Source organism: Mustela putorius, unplaced genomic scaffold, assembly GCF_011764305.1.
Source record: "Mustela putorius furo isolate JIRA1106 unplaced genomic scaffold, ASM1176430v1.1 tig00000873_pilon_pilon_pilon, whole genome shotgun sequence".
Lineage (NCBI taxonomy): Eukaryota > Metazoa > Chordata > Mammalia > Carnivora > Mustelidae > Mustela > Mustela putorius.
Window position 1 is genome coordinate 6,286,811 of NW_025421504.1, and position 18,026 is coordinate 6,304,836.

Sequence of the window (18,026 nt, forward strand, 5' to 3'; positions counted from 1 at the left end):
TATTATGTGCACCATATGCCAGATTCATTTGAATGTATTACCTAATTTAACCTTACCCAGTAATCCTCTGGAGAAGGCTACTCTTCCTCCCATCATACGGATGGTGGGGGCGAGGCTCAGGGACATCAAATCCATCACGGAGATCATGCAGGTGGCAGACAGAGCGGAGGTTCAGTCCCCATCAGTGTGGCCTGAAGTCGATAGACTTCCCACATCCTGCAGTTGCCTTGTTCACGTGGACTCCTCAACCAGGAATTGTGGTTCAGGAAGGGACTGTGGAGATTCACACAGTGTTTTTAGCTCTATAGATGGAAAAACTCCCTGGCATACAGGATTTTTTTTTTTTTTTTATTCTACATTTCAACCTTCTCTGCCACTCAGTCAGCGTTGCAGAGAAGAGAAGCAAAAGGGGTCTTCTTCTCCAGACGTACAGAAGTGCCTGGTGCTCTCACCAGATCTGTGCCAATTACTGGTACGTAATGTGAATGCCACAAAGAACAGAGCGATGTTCTAGTGCCTGTCTAACCAGGAGCCTGGGGAAGTAGGACAACCCCCAGGGGTTAGGACTCCATGCACTGGTGGTCCTTGTAATGGTCATTAGTACTGAGCTCTCTCTTGCCTTACACACAAGCCAGCAACTGCCGACCTTGGGACCAACCCAACAATCAGGCAGGCGCCGCCCCTCTACTGGGCTCAAAGGTCTTTGCAGCTCATGTTCTCCTCCTTGTGGACATTTACATTTATCCCTGGCAGGGTCTCAGAAGTTGGCAACTGTGCACTGGAGAACTGCTAAGCTCATAGCCCAGGGAGATGAACTTCTTTTGCCCAATAGAGAGGGGAGCCCAGACAAAATGAGAAAGTCAATAAAGTTTACTTATACTCTCCTCAGCTGCCCCATTCTGTTCTATCTCCTCTCTGTGTAGCTTAAGTTCTTCTTTTTTTTTTTTTTAAGATTTTATTTATTTATTTGACAGAAATCACAAGTAAGCAGAGAGGCAGGCAGAGAGAGAGAGAGGTGGAAGCAGGCTCCCTGCGGAGCACAGAGCCCGACGTGGGGCTCGATCCCAGAACCCTGGGATCACGACCTGAGCTAAAGGCAGAGGCTTTAACCCACTGAGACACTCAGGCGCCCCTGTGTAGCTTAACTTCTTTTCCACATGAGAAATGATTTTTTCTATAGTCAGTAGCAGGTGTGTGTGTGTGTGTGTGTGTGTGTGTGCGCGCGCATCTCTGTGCAGGAGACATCATATTTTTGAGGATCTGTCTTTGCTGGAGTCACACTTGGCCATGGTCTGACTCTGGCCAGCCCTCTTACACCGCCCGCCACCTGCCTGCACGGATCAGTGTAGTCAATTTCACGTATTTTCCAGGAGAAGCAGAAGGTACTCTGGGTTCCTTTGTTCTAGCTTTTGTGATTTTCTCCTCAAGGCACACAACTCAGTATCAAAACTGGGAAATGAAAATTCAATCTCTCCTTCTAAGAGCTCATAATAGAAGGGTACCAAACCATTTATGTATCTAATAGCCAATTTTTTTTTAATTGGACCTCAGGGTGCATTGCATTGGGATAATCAAAATAATAGAAGTCTGACACATTCATGACTCATCCACGAATGGTCCTTCCTTCTTTCCTTCCTTCCTCCTTCCTTATTATGTAATAAGAATCTCAAAACAAAAGCTAAGGCCTTGACAATAATCTCCATTTCACCGTATTTCACCTCCCACTCCTCCCATTCCTCCATCTGAGATTGTGATCATCCTCATTCCTGGGTCCATTACTCCCATTTTTTTTAGGTTGTTCTGTTGCATTTGCATGCATTTCTAAAAATACGTCTTTTATAATTTTTTTCCTCCAGTGCAGAGCTTGAACTCACAAACCTGAGATCAAGACCTGAGCTGAAATGAAGAGTCAGACAGCTAGCCAACTGAGCCACCCAGGCCCTCCACTTTAGTTTAGTTTTTTTTAAAATTTAAGATTATATTGCTCAGAATCATCATTATTTTTGTGTGTTGCTGTAGGTTGTTGCTTTGAGTGCTGTGTATGTTTGGTTGAGTAAATAGATGACAATTTTAAAAAAAAATTTGTTCTTCCACTGCTGGAGGCCTGGGCTGTTCCTGGTTTTAATCTGTTGTGAAAAGCACTGTTCTACAAAAGACACATATGTCTTTTGTACATGTGCAAACATTTATCTTTATTTCTCCATCTTTGAGGCATTTATTCAAACCCACTGCATGTGCTGCCTTGGTCTTGGTGGAGAGTGTGGCATTCCTCATACCTGGAGAAATCCATATTTTTGATAAGGACACCAACCATGACCATGATCATATCGAGGGTGTGGGGTGCCTGGCTGGCTCAGTTGGTAGATCATGGGAATTTTCATCTTGGGGTGATAGGTTCTAGATATTTCTAAAAATAAAATGATGAAAACAATAAATCAGTTCTTTTTTTTTTTTTAGATTTTATTTATTTATTTGACAGACAGAGATCACAAGTAGGCAGAGAGGCAGGCAGAGAGAGAGAGAGGAAGAAGCAGGCTCCCTGCTGAGCAGAGAGCCCGATGCAGGACTCGATCCCAGGACCCTGAGATCATGACCTGAGCCGAAGGCAGTGGCTCAACCCACTGAGCCACCCAGGCGCCCAATAAATCAGTTCTTAAAAAAAAAAAAAATCCCCAAACCATGTTGGGGAATAGGGCTATGAGGCTTTCTGCTGGAAAAGGGTGAGACCTATTGAAACAAACCTGGGATTTTGATTCAGACAGTCTTCATCCAAGAGCCACCTGAGCCACTTACCAGGTGTGTGAACTGGACTATTTCTTGACATCTTTAAGTGTCAGTTTTCTCATTAAAAAAAAAAAGATCTTATTTATTTGCTTGACAGAGAAATCACAAGTAGACAGAGAGGCAGGCAGAGAGAATGGGGAAAGCAGGCTCCCTGCTGAGCAGAGAGCCCAATGCGGGGCTCGATCCCAGGACCCTGAGATCATGACCCGAGCTAAAGGCAGAGGCTTAACCCACTGAGCCACCCAGGTGCCCCTCAGTTTTCTCATTTTTAAAATGGGGAGCAATTAGTGCCTCCTCACAGGATCATGAGGAATAAATGGGTAAAAGGATGCTTAGCATACAGTTGGTGGTCTCTATATGCTCATTTTTACATGCTTCATTTATGTTGTCCCCCCCCATGCTAGCATTACTATACAATACCATATATATGACACATACTGTATTAAATTATTATAATAAAGAATTAAAGCATGCAATTCTCAATTTTAGAGGAATTTAAGTTGTAATTGGAAATGGAGGGTAACACAGAAGAAAAAGGGAAAAATTAGACATCAAAGCATTGCTGTGAGTGTGCCCCCAGAGTCAGCACATCAGGGCTCACACGGTACTAGCACACTCTACTTGCTAGCTTATAACATCAGGCATCGCACCTGATTTGTGGAGTTTCTGTTTCCCTGTGGAGGTTAGTGATGATACTGAGCTCAGAAGCTTTTATGCGGAATAAATGAGATAATCCATAACTCCTTGTGCGGTGCCTGGGCTCACAGTAGGTGCTCAAAAGATGGCAGCTGCTCTTATTAGCCTGGGATATAATGTGAGCTCTTTGCATAGGCTGAGAGTCCACTGAGCCCGGACACCATGGAGGAGACTCAAACACTGAATTTGGAGGGAAGTGGTCTATGAATGTTTCCCAATAGAGACTTCAGATGGGCTCCTATAGGACTGAGGAGGTTGGGTGCCCTTATCAGAAATATGGATGTCCCCACACTTTCTGAATAAGAATCTCTTGGAGTGACACTTGGGAATTTGCATGACTATAAAGTTTTGTGGGTGACCCTGGCATGAAGACAGATTTTACAAACTACTGGATTAGTGGCTTCTCACATCCATTTCAGCCCTTGTGCTTTGGGAAACCATTCAGAAGGACTTCACTTCCCCCAAGAGAGTTTAGGAGAATTTCCTTGGAGCAGGAGGAGGTTACTGGGTGGAATTATGAGGTGCGTCTAGATTTCTTAGAAGAGGGGGTACATAACCCCATATGGCCACACGAGGTCGCTCTAGGGAGCACCTTACAATGGGGTTGACCCCCAGTCCCCTAGTGTCCAGCACTATGGCCACACGAGGTCGCTCTAGGGAGCACCTTACAATGGGGTTGACCCCCAGTCCCCTAGTGTCCAGCACTATGGCCACACGAGGTCGCTCTAGGGAGCACCTTACAATGGGGTTGACCCCCAGTCCCCTAGCGTCCAGCACTGTGCACTATAAAATGAGTCCTCCTGAAACAGAGTAACAGATGCATATATTTCTACTTAAGAATAAGATATGTAGGAGCGCCTGGGTGGTTCAGTGGGTTAAGCCTCTGCCTTCAGCTCAGGTCATGGTCTCAGGGTCCTAGGATAGAGCCCCGCAGCGGGCTCTCTGATCAGCAGGGAGCCTCTCTGCTTACTTGTGATCTCTGTCAAATAAATAAATAAATAAATCTTAAAAAAAATAAGATATGTATAATTTTTCTTTAGAAAAAAAAGAGAGGAGAGAGTAGGCTGGGCTGGGCAGAGAGGAATCATAGGAGAAGGAAGTTAAAGAGAAAAGGAAAAAGGAAGGAAAAAAGTAACCTTCAAGATCATAGTGCGACATGGAAAGTTTTTAATTCAGAGAGGATATTTCTTTATGCTTGGTATTTTATTAGTGGCAACAGATGGAAGGTCTTATTTCATCTACCTGCTGTACAAATCAGGGATAGACTGAGAGAAAAACACTGATGAGAAAACTCAATGGGGGGGATGTGACAAAGGGCAGGGACGTGTGACAGTCAGGGGAGCATCAGCAACCTGACACCTCACAGCCGTATTTGAAGTGAGGTCACAGGCTTTGGCTGTGTCTGAACTAGGGGGAACCTATTTTTATGAGAGATTGGAGGAGGGGACTTGGGTCTCACATTCTTCCCATTTGCAGGAGGTCAATGTTGGTGTTGGAGGTGTTTTGTTTAGTCCTATTCTCTACGCCACCACAGTCTGCCCGGAGATCAGGGGCTGTGAGACACACTGAATGAAGTCAGTCTGGAAAAATCCCCAGAGTCTAGCTCTGCCTATGTCTGATGTAGAGTCAGTCTTCACATGACCCCATTGCCTGCCCTCAAGTTTTCCACAGCTCAAGGCATGGAGAAGGGGAGATCCAGACTTGGGGGGAGGGGTCATGAGGATAGAGAGCCGCCCGCCGGATCTCTCAGTTGTCTGGAATTGCTGATTGGTTCACAATTAATGGTTGTGTCTGAAATTATAATTTGAATAGAGCTTTGTTTCTTTTAGAGAGATAGGAGAGAGTCTTGGTAGGATTGGAGGTAGATGGTAGTAGACATAGGAGAAGAGGCCATTTTCTTCCCCCTTAGGGAAAGTCTTCAAGAAAGGGGTTGGTTGAGAGGGGCTTATCTGTTGATCTATCATCTCCCTCTGGATAATTTACACCTTGACATTCCATCTACCAATGGAAAGGTAGTGGGAAGAATGGGTGAGAATGTGAGCTTTGAGTCCCATCTGTGTGATTTATGACAATAAAATTAGCCATTATTATTAGAAATAGTTTCTTACATTGCCCAGTGTGAGCATTTGATGTGATGTTTGGTTGCCTAATGGGGAGTTTCATGCATAGGGCTTACTGTCCAGAAATATCTGCTCCTTAAACCCATGTGGTTAAGATAGAGGGGACTGTCCCCTCACCTCTGTCACTTCATCTCCTAATCCTTTTCCATCCTTCCTATCTAAGTTCCTCAAGAACTATACTCACAGTCCGCATTTTCACATCTTCAACTGGCTTCCACTCCTCCACCTCCACTGAAATGGCATTTGGATAGATCACCAATGATCCTTGCTCTGCCAGATCCCAAGGCCACTCTTTGTGTATTTTGTTCGACCTCAACATTGCTGATTTCTCCTTCCTCCTTCAAACTCACTTGGCTCCTGTCCGTCTGGGTTCTCCTCATTGTCCATCTGTATGTTCTGCCATTCATTTCCTCTTTCTTTCCTGGGTTCCTATCTTTTCACTCTTGAAATCTCATCCTCCCGCCGCCCCCACTCCCCAGGGTTCTCTCCTCCCTTCCTTCTATTCTTTCTATACACTCACTGGGTGATCTCAGCCATTTCATGCCTACAACTCCCCTGTTCTTTTTTTTTTTTTAACCTATTTTTTAATTTATTTTCGGCATAACAGTATTCATTATTTTTTCATCACACCCAGTGCTCCATGCAATCCGTGCCCTCTCTAATACCCACCACCTGGTACCACAACCTCCCACCCCCCCTGCCACTTCAGACTCCTTGGATTGTTTTTCAGAGTCCATAGTCTCTCATGGTTCACCTCCCCTTCCAATTTCCCCCAACTCCCTTCTCCTCTCTAACTCCCCTTGTCCTCCATGCTATTTGTTATGCTCCACAAATAAGCAAAACCATATGATAATTGACTCTCTCTGCTTGACTTATTTCACTCAGCATCATCTCTTCCAGTCCCATCCATGTTGCTACAAACGTTGGGTATTCATCCTTTCTGATGGAGACATAATACTCCATAGTGTATATGGACCACATCTTCCTTATCCATTCGTCCATTGAAGGGCATCTTGGTTCTTTCCACAGTTTGGCGACTGTGGCCATTGCTGCTATAAACACTGGGGTACAGATGGCCCTTCTTTTCACTACATCTGTATCTTTGGGGTAAATACCCAGGTAAAACTCCCCTGTTCTTAGTGAGAATCATCATTACTTTCAGTCTCAGTTATTCCCCAGATGCATGTTTATAATGAAGGGGGATGTGGCACCATTTTAAATGACCCTGCCAACTTGGCCATAATTGAATGGTCCATAAATGGATACTTGATGAAAACCAGGACAATCTCAGTTCTTCCTGACTTCCTTTTCTTTTAACCAAGACTCAGGAAGGGAGTAGGGCTTTCTCTGGGAGGGAAACCCATAAGATGGTAGACTTGAGAAATGTCAGTGGCCATATGTCCCTCCTCCTGAAGGAAGCTGTTGTTAAAGAGCCCACACAGGAGCAGGGAGAGAGGGTTCAAGGCATACTTGATTGTCTGGTTCCAGTTGTCCCCAAGATTGAGCTGCATCTTTGCATTTCCCATGGATTATCTTTGAATTATATATAATATCCTAGTATTTTTTAAAAAAATACATGCCCCCTTTTGCCTAAGTATGTTCTAGTTCAGTTTCTGAGATCTGCACCTGAAATAGATTCTGCCAGAGGTAGAGTCTAAGGAAACAGAGACCCCAAATGAGGGTTAGGAGAATTGGATTTGCGTTAACTCTGGCACTCACTGGCCATGAAACCTTGAGCAATCCCAGACCCTGAGAGTCAGTTTCTTCATAAAATGAGAAGCAACAAAATTTAGTAGAGGAAGGAAATAAGGAAAAATCGTAAATCAATAAAATAGAGACGAGAGTGAATAATAAAATAACCGGAAAATAATGACCAGTTTTTCCAAATTTAAAATAAATAAAATTGGCAATGTTTAAAAAAAAACGAGGAGCAACAAAATCTGCCTGCCCAGTACACATAGTCCTAGGGGGATTAACCACTGAAATCATAAAACACCTATAAATGTAAAGTTTATAAAGTGCAGGATTTATTTGAAAACGTTTAGAAAACGTTTTTATTTTTTTATTTTTTGAGAGACAGAGAAGCAGAGGGAAAGAAAGGGAGAGAGACAATCTTAAGCAGGCTCCATGCCCCGTGCAGAGCCCAATGCAGAGGTTAATCTCACCACCCTGAGATCATGACCTAAGCTGAAATCAAGAGTTAGACGCTTAACCGACTGAGCCACCCAGGCACCCCATCATTTGCATTCTTAGCATGAATTCCCATTTTGTTTCCAGCAGCTCAGTTGCATGAATGTGGACCCAGAGCCAGTAAGGTTTTTGCTAATAACATCGATCCCCTGGGGCAGAGTGTACATGGTCAGTGGGGTCAGGTATAGCAGAATCTGCAGTGAATGTTTAGAAGCCATGGAGGTGGTGGGAGACCCAGAATCCAAACCTCATTAATGGAAGCACTTTCTGACTCCACTTTAGGACTTTATTCAGGCTTCCATGGGACAACAGCCAATCCAAAGGGCCATGATCAAGATCCATAGGAAACAGTGGAAAGAAGGAAAGAACACCTGAATCTGGGATGGGTTAGGAAGGAGCTGAGGATAATTTGCTGCTCTTAGCAAGCACACCCGATGATTCACTCTGGACTTGGGATCTAGAGACCACAATTCCAGAACTCACTTTGCTTCTGACTTGCTGGGCAAGACATGTTATTGCTCCTCTGAGTCTCAGTTTCCCTGTTTCTCCAATTGGAAATGAGGTGGGATGAGGAGAATCTTCACAATTATATCTTACATTTGTAACACCTTTATAGTTTATGCTCACTGTCACTTTCGTCTTCATAAAATCAAGGGAGACACATATTATTGGTCCAATTACATAGGCAGGTGGTAAAAGTATGAGATAGCACTTGTTCTGAGGTCTCTTTCCACTCTAAGATACTTCCAGTAGTAAAGCTCTGTGAGTCTCCTATTACTGTGTCCTTGAGCATCTACTGTACTCAGGGAGCCACATGGTATAGAGTCATTTGTCTGCATGCCCTACCTGCCCCACCAGATTGCTGACTCCTTTAGAGCAATACCCATGCTGGTTTCTTCATTGCTTCCATCAAAGAACTCAGAACTGTGTCTTATCCTCTGGGTAAATAATGATTAAATAAGATGCAATGACAAGGCACGTATTCTTGGTACATGTTGAGAATCCATCCTGGACCCAGAACTTGGTTTGGACTTTAAAGAAGGCTTCTTGGGTGTTTTTGTTTTTCATGGAAGTGCTGGTTTTTGTTTTTGCTCTTATCTCCAGAGATGCTTTCAGCCTCCTGAGACTCAATCATCAATCAACATTTACTCTCCAGATACTGCCCTGTGCCAGACACACAGGATGCATTTTATCAACCTCTTAATTTAGTTTACATTTCAGGTTGAAGCCAGACAAGAAAGATTTTCTCCATCTATCAATTCCTGCTTCTACTTCTTTTTGGAAAAAGCAACTCTCAATTCAAAAGTAAGCATATTTAGGGATTGTTTCTTGGAATCTTGGGGATGAAAGGATAGTAAGAACTTAGGTGTTCTAAGAAAAATGGTCATGATGGAAAAAAGGAGACAATTTGTATAGTAGGATCTCAATTTCAGAAAAAATAATACACATCCAGAATAAACAGGGAAGCATTGTTATCAGAATATCAGCAGTGAGGAAAGAGGATTGTGGGGATTTTGTTTTTTACCTTCTGGATCTTGCAAAAATTCTGTGGTGAATATATATTACATTTAAATCAAGAAACAAGAGTTAAAAAAGAACTAAGGAAATTTTCTTCATTAGCTGTGGGGGCACACAAGTGTGCATTTTATTATTATTCTTTATCATTTACTTATAGGTTGCACATACTATATATTTATACAAAATACTTTGTATAAAATATTTAATAGTCTACTTTTTGTTGCTGAACTTCTTGTTGAAATGAAATTTCGTTTGGAAGCTATCTTAATTGAAGCAAGGGGTTCTCTGGAGACAAGCCTAACATACAATCTATCCTGGAGAATGGTCCGTGTATACTATAAAAGAATGTATATTCTGATGTTGTTGGATGGAATGTTCTGTATGTCTGTTAGGTCCATTTGGTTCAAGTCCAACATATCCTTGTTGACTTCCTGTCTGGATGATCTATCCACTGTTGGAAGTGGGGCATTGAAGTCTTCTCCTGTTATTGAAGTCCTCTACTATGTTCCCTATTTCTCCTTTTATATTTCTTAGTATTTGCTTAATATATTTAGGTACTCTGACGTTCAGTACATGTATATTTATGATTGTTGTATGTGCTTGATGAATGAACCCTTTATCATTATAGACCTTCTTTGTCTCTTGTTACCATTTTTGATATAAAGTCTATTTTGTCTGATATAAATATAGCTACCCCTGCTTTCTTTTGGTTTCCACTTGCATGGGATATCTTTTTCCACTCTTTCACTTTTGAGCCTATATGTGTCCTTAAAACTGAAATGAATCTTTTGTAGGCAGCACTTAGTTGGATCTTATTTTTATCTATCCAGCCAGTCTGTGCCTTTTGATTGGAGAATTCAATCCATTTACATTTAGAATAACTATCGATATGTAAGGACTCAATAATGCCATCTTATTGTTTTCTGGCTGTTTTGTAGTATCATTCTTTTGTTTTTTGTTTTTTCTTTTTTTTGGCCTATTTTTATGAATTGGTGATCTTCCATGGTGGCATGCTCTAATTCCTGTCTCTTTATCTTTTGTGAATCTACCAGAGTTTTTTGCTTTGTGGTTACCATGAGATCTTCGTAAAACATAGATAAAAAAACTAAAAAAATTGTTTTGAGAGAGAGTGTAGTGGGGGAGGGGCAGAGGGAGAGGAAGAGGGAATCTTTTTTTAAAAAAAAAGATTATTTATTTGTTTATTTATTTGACAGACAGAGGTCACAAGTAGGCAGAGAGGCAGGCAGAGAGAGAGGAGGAAGAAGGCTCCTTGCTGAGCAGAGAGCCCGATGTGGAGCTCTATCCCAGGACCCTAGGATCATGACCTGAGCTGAAGGCAGAGACCTTAACCCACTGAGCCACACAGGCACCTCCGAGAGAGAGAATTTTAAGCAGGCTCCATACACAATGCACAGCCTGACACCAGGCTTGATCTCACAACTTTGAGAGTGTGATCTGAGATGCAATCGGGAGTTGGATGTTGAACTGACTGAGCCACCCAGGGTCCCTAGTCATGGTAATTTTTAATACTTTTTTCACTTTAACTTTTATACCATAGTGGCTAGCACTCTATCATATTACAGAATTACAGTTTTCTAAATCTGTGTATTTATCTTTGCCAGTGTGTTGTATATTTTCATATGTTTTCATGTTACTAATTAACACCTTTCCATTTCAGCTTAAAGAACTCCTTTCAGCATTTCTAGTAAGGCAGACAAAGTGGTGATGATCTGCCTCAGCTTTTTGTCTGGGAATGTCTTTATTTCTCCCTTATTTCTGAAAGATGAATTCACCAGATAAAGTCTTTCTTTAAATGCCTTGAATGTGTCATTCCACTCTCTTCTGGTCTGTAGAATTTGTGCTGAGAAATTTGCTGATAACTTAATGTGGGTTCCTTTGTAGGTTATAATCATTTTTTTTCTTTCACTGCTTTAGAAATTTTCTCTATCTTTGCATTTTTCCAGTTTTATTATAATGTGTCTTGGGAAAGTTCATTTTGTATTGAGAAAATGATTTATTAGTTTCATGAATTTGTATGTCTAAGTCTCTCCTCTGGTTTGGGAGTTTTCAGCTATTATTTCTTTAAATTTACTTTCTGCCTCTGACTACCTCTCTTCTCTTTATGGAACTCCAATTATTCTGATGTTTGTACTTTTGATGGGGTCTCATAGACCATGTAGACATTTTTGCTCTTTTTCATTCTTATCTCTTTGCTCTCTTCTGAGATTATTTCAAAATTCCTAGCCTGTACATCACTGATTCTATCTTCCGTTAGGTCTCTTCCGCTGTGATGTTCTCCTATTGCATTTTAAAATTTCATTCTTTGAATTCTTCAGTTCCAGAATTTCTATTTGGTTCCTTTTTTTTAAAAAAAAAACTATTTCTATCTCCTGTTTAAATTTCTTATTTTGTCCATGTATTGTTTTCCTGATTTTGTTCAATTGCTTTCTTGTGTTTTGTTTGAGACCTCAAAACAGCTATTTCAAATTCTTTATCAGGTAGAATGCAGAACTTTGCGTCTGAGTTTGGTTACTTGAGGATTATTGTATTGTTTTAAAGAGGTGTGTCCTTGATTCTTCATGTTCCCTGGAGATTTCTGTTGCTGTTTTCACATTTGAAGTGGCAATCACCTCCTCCAATCTTATCAGTTGGCTTCAGGTTGGAGATATTTTTCGTTAGTTCTGCTTGTATTAGGGGCTTTCTCCAACCTTGTACAGTTACACCTGCTTCCTGCTTCTTGCTCCCTTTTGTGGCAGAATTAGGTTTGTGTGTCTTCTATCTTGAAACTCACTGGCTTTTGGAAACTTCTTTTCTTTTCCAGAAGCTGGCGCTATAACTCAAGTTTGTAGTTCTCGTTTCCCATAGAGCCTGGCCTGTTTTGGGAGTCCACTCCTTGTCCGCCAGAGCTTGCTCTTGCCACTACACTTGGGAATGTGCCCAGGGAGCTGGCTGCAGAGTGGGCAGGGAGGTGTGGGTTTAACACTTGGGGGCTCTTTTTTTTTTCTAAGATTTTTATTTATTTATTTGACAGACAGAGATCACAAGCAAGCAGAGAGGGAGGCGGAGAGAGAGAGGAAGGAAAGCAGGCTCCCCGCAGAGCAGAGAGCCTGACTCGGGGCTCCACCCCAGGACCCCAAGACCATGACCCGAGCCAAAGGCAGAGACCCTAACCCACTGAGCCACCCAAGTGCCCCAACACTTGGGGTCTTTAGGGTTCCCACAGTCCAGGCTGGAGGTTCCTTCCTGAGGTTCTCTCATCAGGTTATGGGCAGAGTTTCCTGTTGAAGACCTGAAGACAGTCAAGCAAGAACCACATCCCTTTCATGCTTTTTGATACTCTTATCTGCTTCTTTCCTGGTTTCTTTCTTCACCCTGTCACAGAGAACCTGCTTCAAAAGTTTGGTTGCTGCTGTAAAGAAATTTTTTTTCCCAGTAAGTGTCCCACACAGCTGGGGAAGTCAGGCATTCACTCACTGTCTCCCTTATCCCCTCGAGAGGGGTCATTGTAGGCTAGTTCAGCTGGACTGCTGTGCTGTCTTGAGGGAGGGGTTCTGCTGACAAAGTTCCTCATCCTCTTCAATGGGTCCAAACTTGCATATATATATATATATATTTTTTTTCATTCAGTGGAGTTGGCATCTGTCCTTGGGAAGACTGGACTTCTACAAAGCTTTCTCATCTGTGGGTATCTGCCCACTAGCACTCTCCAGATGTTCCCCAATTGCAGCTGGAGAGGGTGGGGCCTAGTTCATACTGCTGGTTCTGCAGACTTTATGGAGATCTGTCTGCCTTTTACCCAGGGTGGGTGGGTGAGATTCCTCCTGGGTCTCTTGTTATATGGTACTGGATTTCACAACTTCCACAGAGGCACTACTGTTTTTGAATAGATGTTAATTTTTAGTTGTTAAAAGGGGGGCTAAAAGGGTGCCTGGATGGCTCAGTTGGTTGAGCACTGACTTTGGCTTAGGTCATGATCTCAGGGTCCTGGGATGGAGCCCCATGTCAGGCTTCCCACTCAGTGGGGAGACTCTTTCTGCGTCTCCCTCTTCCTCTCCCTCTGCCCCTACCCCTGCCTGTGCTCTCTCTCTCTTAAATGGATAAATAAAGTCTTTTAAAGATTTTTTAATTTTTTTATGGATAAATAAAGTCTTTAAAAAATGGGAGGGGTTGAGATAAAATGGAGTGGGGTCAGATGTCATTATGATGGTCTTTCGCATTTCTTTTTATCACTGAATGATATTCCTTTGCATGATGGGCCACAGGTTGTTTGTCCATACACCTACTGAAAAACATCTTGATTACTTCCAATTTTTGGCAATTATGAACAAAACCACTATAGACATTTGTGTTCAAGGTGCTCTTTTAACACTTTAAGGAGACCTTACAACCAGTGCATGGGGCCTGGGGCACACTGATTTCCTTTCCATGGCCACAGAGCTGTTGGGGGTTTTTTGGGCTCTGAGAACAGAAGGAGATTGCCATATGATTGTTTTCTAGCACTGGCTTCCCTGACACTTGTTTCTCAGTTTCTTCCTTAAAAAAACAAAACAAAACCAAAAAAAAGGCAGCAGAATAAAAAATGATTGGGTTTGTGAATGGAAGCCACAATGATGAGAGATAGGCATGAAAGCAGAAGTAAGAGAATACAGTCCTGGTCTTTGTGGACTTGACCCAGATAGAGTCTGACATGGCTGGGCTGTGTAGGGGGAAGAAGTGAGTTTTGTGGTCAGAGCCACGAACCTGTTTGTGGCCACCTTCCTACTCTCTCTTCCAAGTGGCTGGGGCAGAAGTGTCGATGGAAAAATGAGTAAACATGTTGAGTACCAGGGGAACAATTGAAATGGCAAAGACTTTCTGTTTATTTTTGCAGCCCTTCATAGGTGCTAGTAGAGGAACTCATAATATCAACTGTATTATCCCGGGGACTGTTAATTCCAACCATCCTCACCTGTATATAGCATTTAAAAATTTTTTTATTTTGAAATTTTAGATAATAATGACGTTTTTTAGTTTTCCAAGAACTTTCTATTCATCAACTCATTTAACTCTCAAAGCCATTATAGATGAGAAAACTGAGGCTCAGAGTGTGTTTGACCTGCCCAATGTCATTTGGCATGTGAATGGCAGAACTGAGACTAGAACACAGGGGTTTTGACTCCCAATCTAGTGCTCCTCCCAACTGCCTGAGGCCAGGGGCAAGTGAAGAAAGTGAAAGGACTGGTGGGAGTGAGTGGGTGGTGAGGACAGCATCTAGGGGGGCATGCCCAGAAGAAGGTGTTCAGGTGGAGGTAGCAAGTGGTAGACAAGGATGGGCAAGAGCCAACTTGCTTTTAGGCGGGTAGTCTCTGTTCAGTGAACACCACCATGCTTCTGGGCAGAGCTTGACTTCGATGGAAGAGAAATCAATTTTGTTTTTCCTTTCAGCAAAAATCTGCTCATCTAAGTCTTTAGTCCTGTGGTAGAGAAAAGGCGGTAAGACTTACTCTCAATGAGAAGAGTTGATCAGTGACAACGATGAGAATATTTCACCTCATCCATATCCCCGGAGGGACTCATTTCTAAGCCAGTTTCTAATTTATTTATTTGGAACAGGAAATATTCATGGCATGATAACTGGTTATATTTACTTACCAGGTGGAAGGTCTATTCAGGAGACCAGATGATCAGTCTGAACACTGCTTGATGAAAACTGAATTAGTAACCAGGAATGGGTACCGTCAAAAGTTGCTTATGTTAAGCTCATTCAGCCTGCTCTGTTTTTTAATGGTGTACTATGTTTGTCTTGGTAATAGGCTTGTCACGGTCTGCTGGTGAGACATTAACATGTCATTACTCCCAACTATTTTTTCTGGATTCTTTTCTGGTTATTAGATATGATTGTCCAACCAAGTCCAACCTCATGGCTTGGAGACAGTGCCTGGGGATGAGAAGGGTGAGCGTTCAGCAATCTGGTGCTCTGCATTTGACTCATGTAGACACTTACCCTCTACTTCTTCTGTAATTGGGGCTGAGACTATTCTCAGGGAAGTTCTTGGTGGCTCTTGGCCACAGACACAGGCTGAGATGAGAACAAGGATAACCCCAGCACGGACTATGGTGGCAACGAGTGAGACATGGCATGTTACTAGAGGAAGAACCAATAAAATATGGGATCTGGAATGATGGAGGAATGATCTTCAGCTTCCTGGAAAAAACTTAGAATTTTGGTGGGTGGCTGAAAAAGCCATGGGATGTGATGCTGACCAATTCCAAATTTATGTAAAATAAATATTCAAGATAGGGCGTTTGTGTGAGTGAAAGGGAGGGGAAATGAGGTTAGAGGAGAAGACAGAAAACAAAGTAAGAATTTAAAAAAAAGCCAAAGTCAGAGTCTCATGCTGAACTTTGTTTGATTTGGTTCTGTGCACTGTCAGAAAGTAACTCCATAGGGCAGATGTGAAGACTGAATAAGATAGTGTGTAAGCCCCAGGTCGGACCTCCTGCAAATGCTCTGCCATTACAGTTCTTGGTTGTTTATCTTTCCTGATAATTATGTTTGCTCTCACTTAGCTACTTCCTGGCAACATATCAGGAGGCAACTGAACTTCATAGATCATGGCATGAGACAATGAGCTGTGGGCGTCATCGCTTGGAGGAAATTGAGGATTGATTTCTATGGCCATTAATGTTATAATGTAGGAGTTCATGGGACAAGACTTCACAGCCTTGAGATAAGGATCCCCCCACTTTATTGATGAGGACACAGGAAGCCCGAGTTTTCGTTGTCATTCAAGGGGCTGTGAAATGGCCTCTTGTTGTGGGGTTTTATGTGTGTGGGAGATACATTTAACATTTTTGTTGAAATTAATATTAATATCTTATCTGTTAATAGCTTATTTATGTTCCTACTTTGTCTGTGAAATAAATATATAAAATTATTGAAGTTAGTGATGGCACTAAAGATCAAATAGCTGAGAAGAAAGACAGGAGGAGTACGTTGCATGTGTTGCATGTGTGTATGCAGTCATTTTTGTGAAGATTATGATTTTTCAAACAGAGGTAATCTCTTAAGCAGGTATGTGCCCATTTCCTGTCCTTTTCTAAAAAAATTGTGGTAAGATGTATATATATATATATATATTTTTTTTTAAAGATTTTATTTATTTATTTGACAGAGAGAGAGAGATCACAAGTAGGCAGAGAGGCAGGCAGAGAGAGACGAGGAAGCAGGCTCCATGCTGAACAGGAAGCCCAAAGCAGGGCTCGAGCCCAGGACCCTGAGATCATGACCTGAACCAAAGGCAGATACTTAACCTACTGAGCCACCCAGGAGCCCCTTATTTTATTTTTTTAGAGTAGGCTCCACAGCCCTGAGATCAAGACCTGAGCTGAGATCAAGAGTTGAACACTTAATCAACTGAGACACCTAGGTGCATCTCCCAAGGTGGCTTTAAATCCAATTTCTCTGATGACTAATGAGGCTGCACACCTTTTCATAAGCTCATTAGCTATTCATTCATCTTCCTCAGTGAAGCATCTGCTCCAGTCTTTGGCCTATTTTTAAAAACTGAGTTGTTTGCCTTTGTTATCAGTGATTTATAAGGGGTTTTTATGTATTCTTGATGTTCAATGTCTACCATCTGTGGTGAGACACAGGTCTTGCTTATATGCTTCCCCTGCCTCTTCCTCTTCTAAGTGATTTAACTTAATGAACAGAAAATTTTAGTTTGGACGAAATCCAATCTTTAATTTATGGTGGTGCTTTTTGTGTCCTAAAAGGGTAATTGCCTACTTCAAGGTTGCAAAGATATTCTCTAAAGCCTTTTTTTTTTTTTTAAAGCCTTGCAGGTCTGACTTTTATGTTTAAGTCTGTGATCATTTTAAAATTAATTAATGAATTAGTTCTAATTAATTCCAGTGTATGGAGTAAGTAGAAGTCAAGGTTTATTTTTTTTCCATGTGAATATTCTGTTGTTCTGGCACTTTTTCCTTTTGCATGGAGTTATTTATTTATTTTTGTTTGTTTGGTTGTTTTTTTGTTTTTGGTTTGTTTTCTGCAAAACGCCTTATTGTTTCCATTTGGCCCAGAGCTTGGGAGTGGGTTCCAGGGTGGTTAAAAAGCTGCCTCGTGGTTTTAGGGAGAGGCCAAGGCGCAAGCTCTGGCACCAGGGGATGACATAGAGGCCCCTTCAAAGGTTGCTGCTGGTCTCTGGAGGCTCCTACTCATGCTTGAGAGTGAGCCTCTCAAAGAGATACTGGCCCAGCCCAGCCTGGGGGCTGGTGGAGGTTCATCAGGTGGTCACCCATCTTTTTGATGAGTTTCACCTCCTCATCTAGGAAGTGGTTCTCCAGGAAGTCACAGAGATGGGGGTCTGTGCGGGCAGGACCCAGGGCAAGCAGATCCAGAAGGGTTTCATTAAGGCTCTTCTCCAGAACCAGTACAGCTTCCGTGGTGTCCAGGGTTTCCCCCCACTCATCTTGGAATGGCTTCTGGACATCCTGAAAGAGGGTGCGGCCACCATGCTGATTTTGCATCTTCAAGAGATGCTGGGAACCCTCGCACTTCTCCTCAGTCAGCTTGTGGAAGAAGTGGCCCACACCCTCCAGAGTCATATTGTCATGGTGGAAATAGAAGCCCAGAGAGAGGTAGATGTAGGAGGTCCACAGATGCACGTTGACTGGGTGGTTGATGGCGGTCTCTACCTTGGTGGAAAAATTCTGATGAATCTGGGAGCTCAT

At 42.4% G+C, this 18,026-nt stretch overlaps 1 protein-coding gene across 1 annotated transcript; it reads right to left on the reverse strand.

The window, feature by feature from the left end:
• Positions 1 to 17,531: 17,531 nt before the first annotated feature.
• Positions 17,532 to 18,026, reverse strand: LOC101670656 (ferritin light chain-like). The gene has a single exon (XM_045085997.1). It carries the CDS (start codon positions 18,024 to 18,026, stop codon positions 17,532 to 17,534), a length of 495 nt encoding a protein of 164 aa, XP_044941932.1.

What these genes read in the sequence shown, in the direction of transcription:
- LOC101670656 (XM_045085997.1), bottom strand. Translation starts at nt 18,026, where the DNA reads ATGAGCTCCCAGATTCATCAGAATTTTTCCACCAAGGTAGAGACCGCC.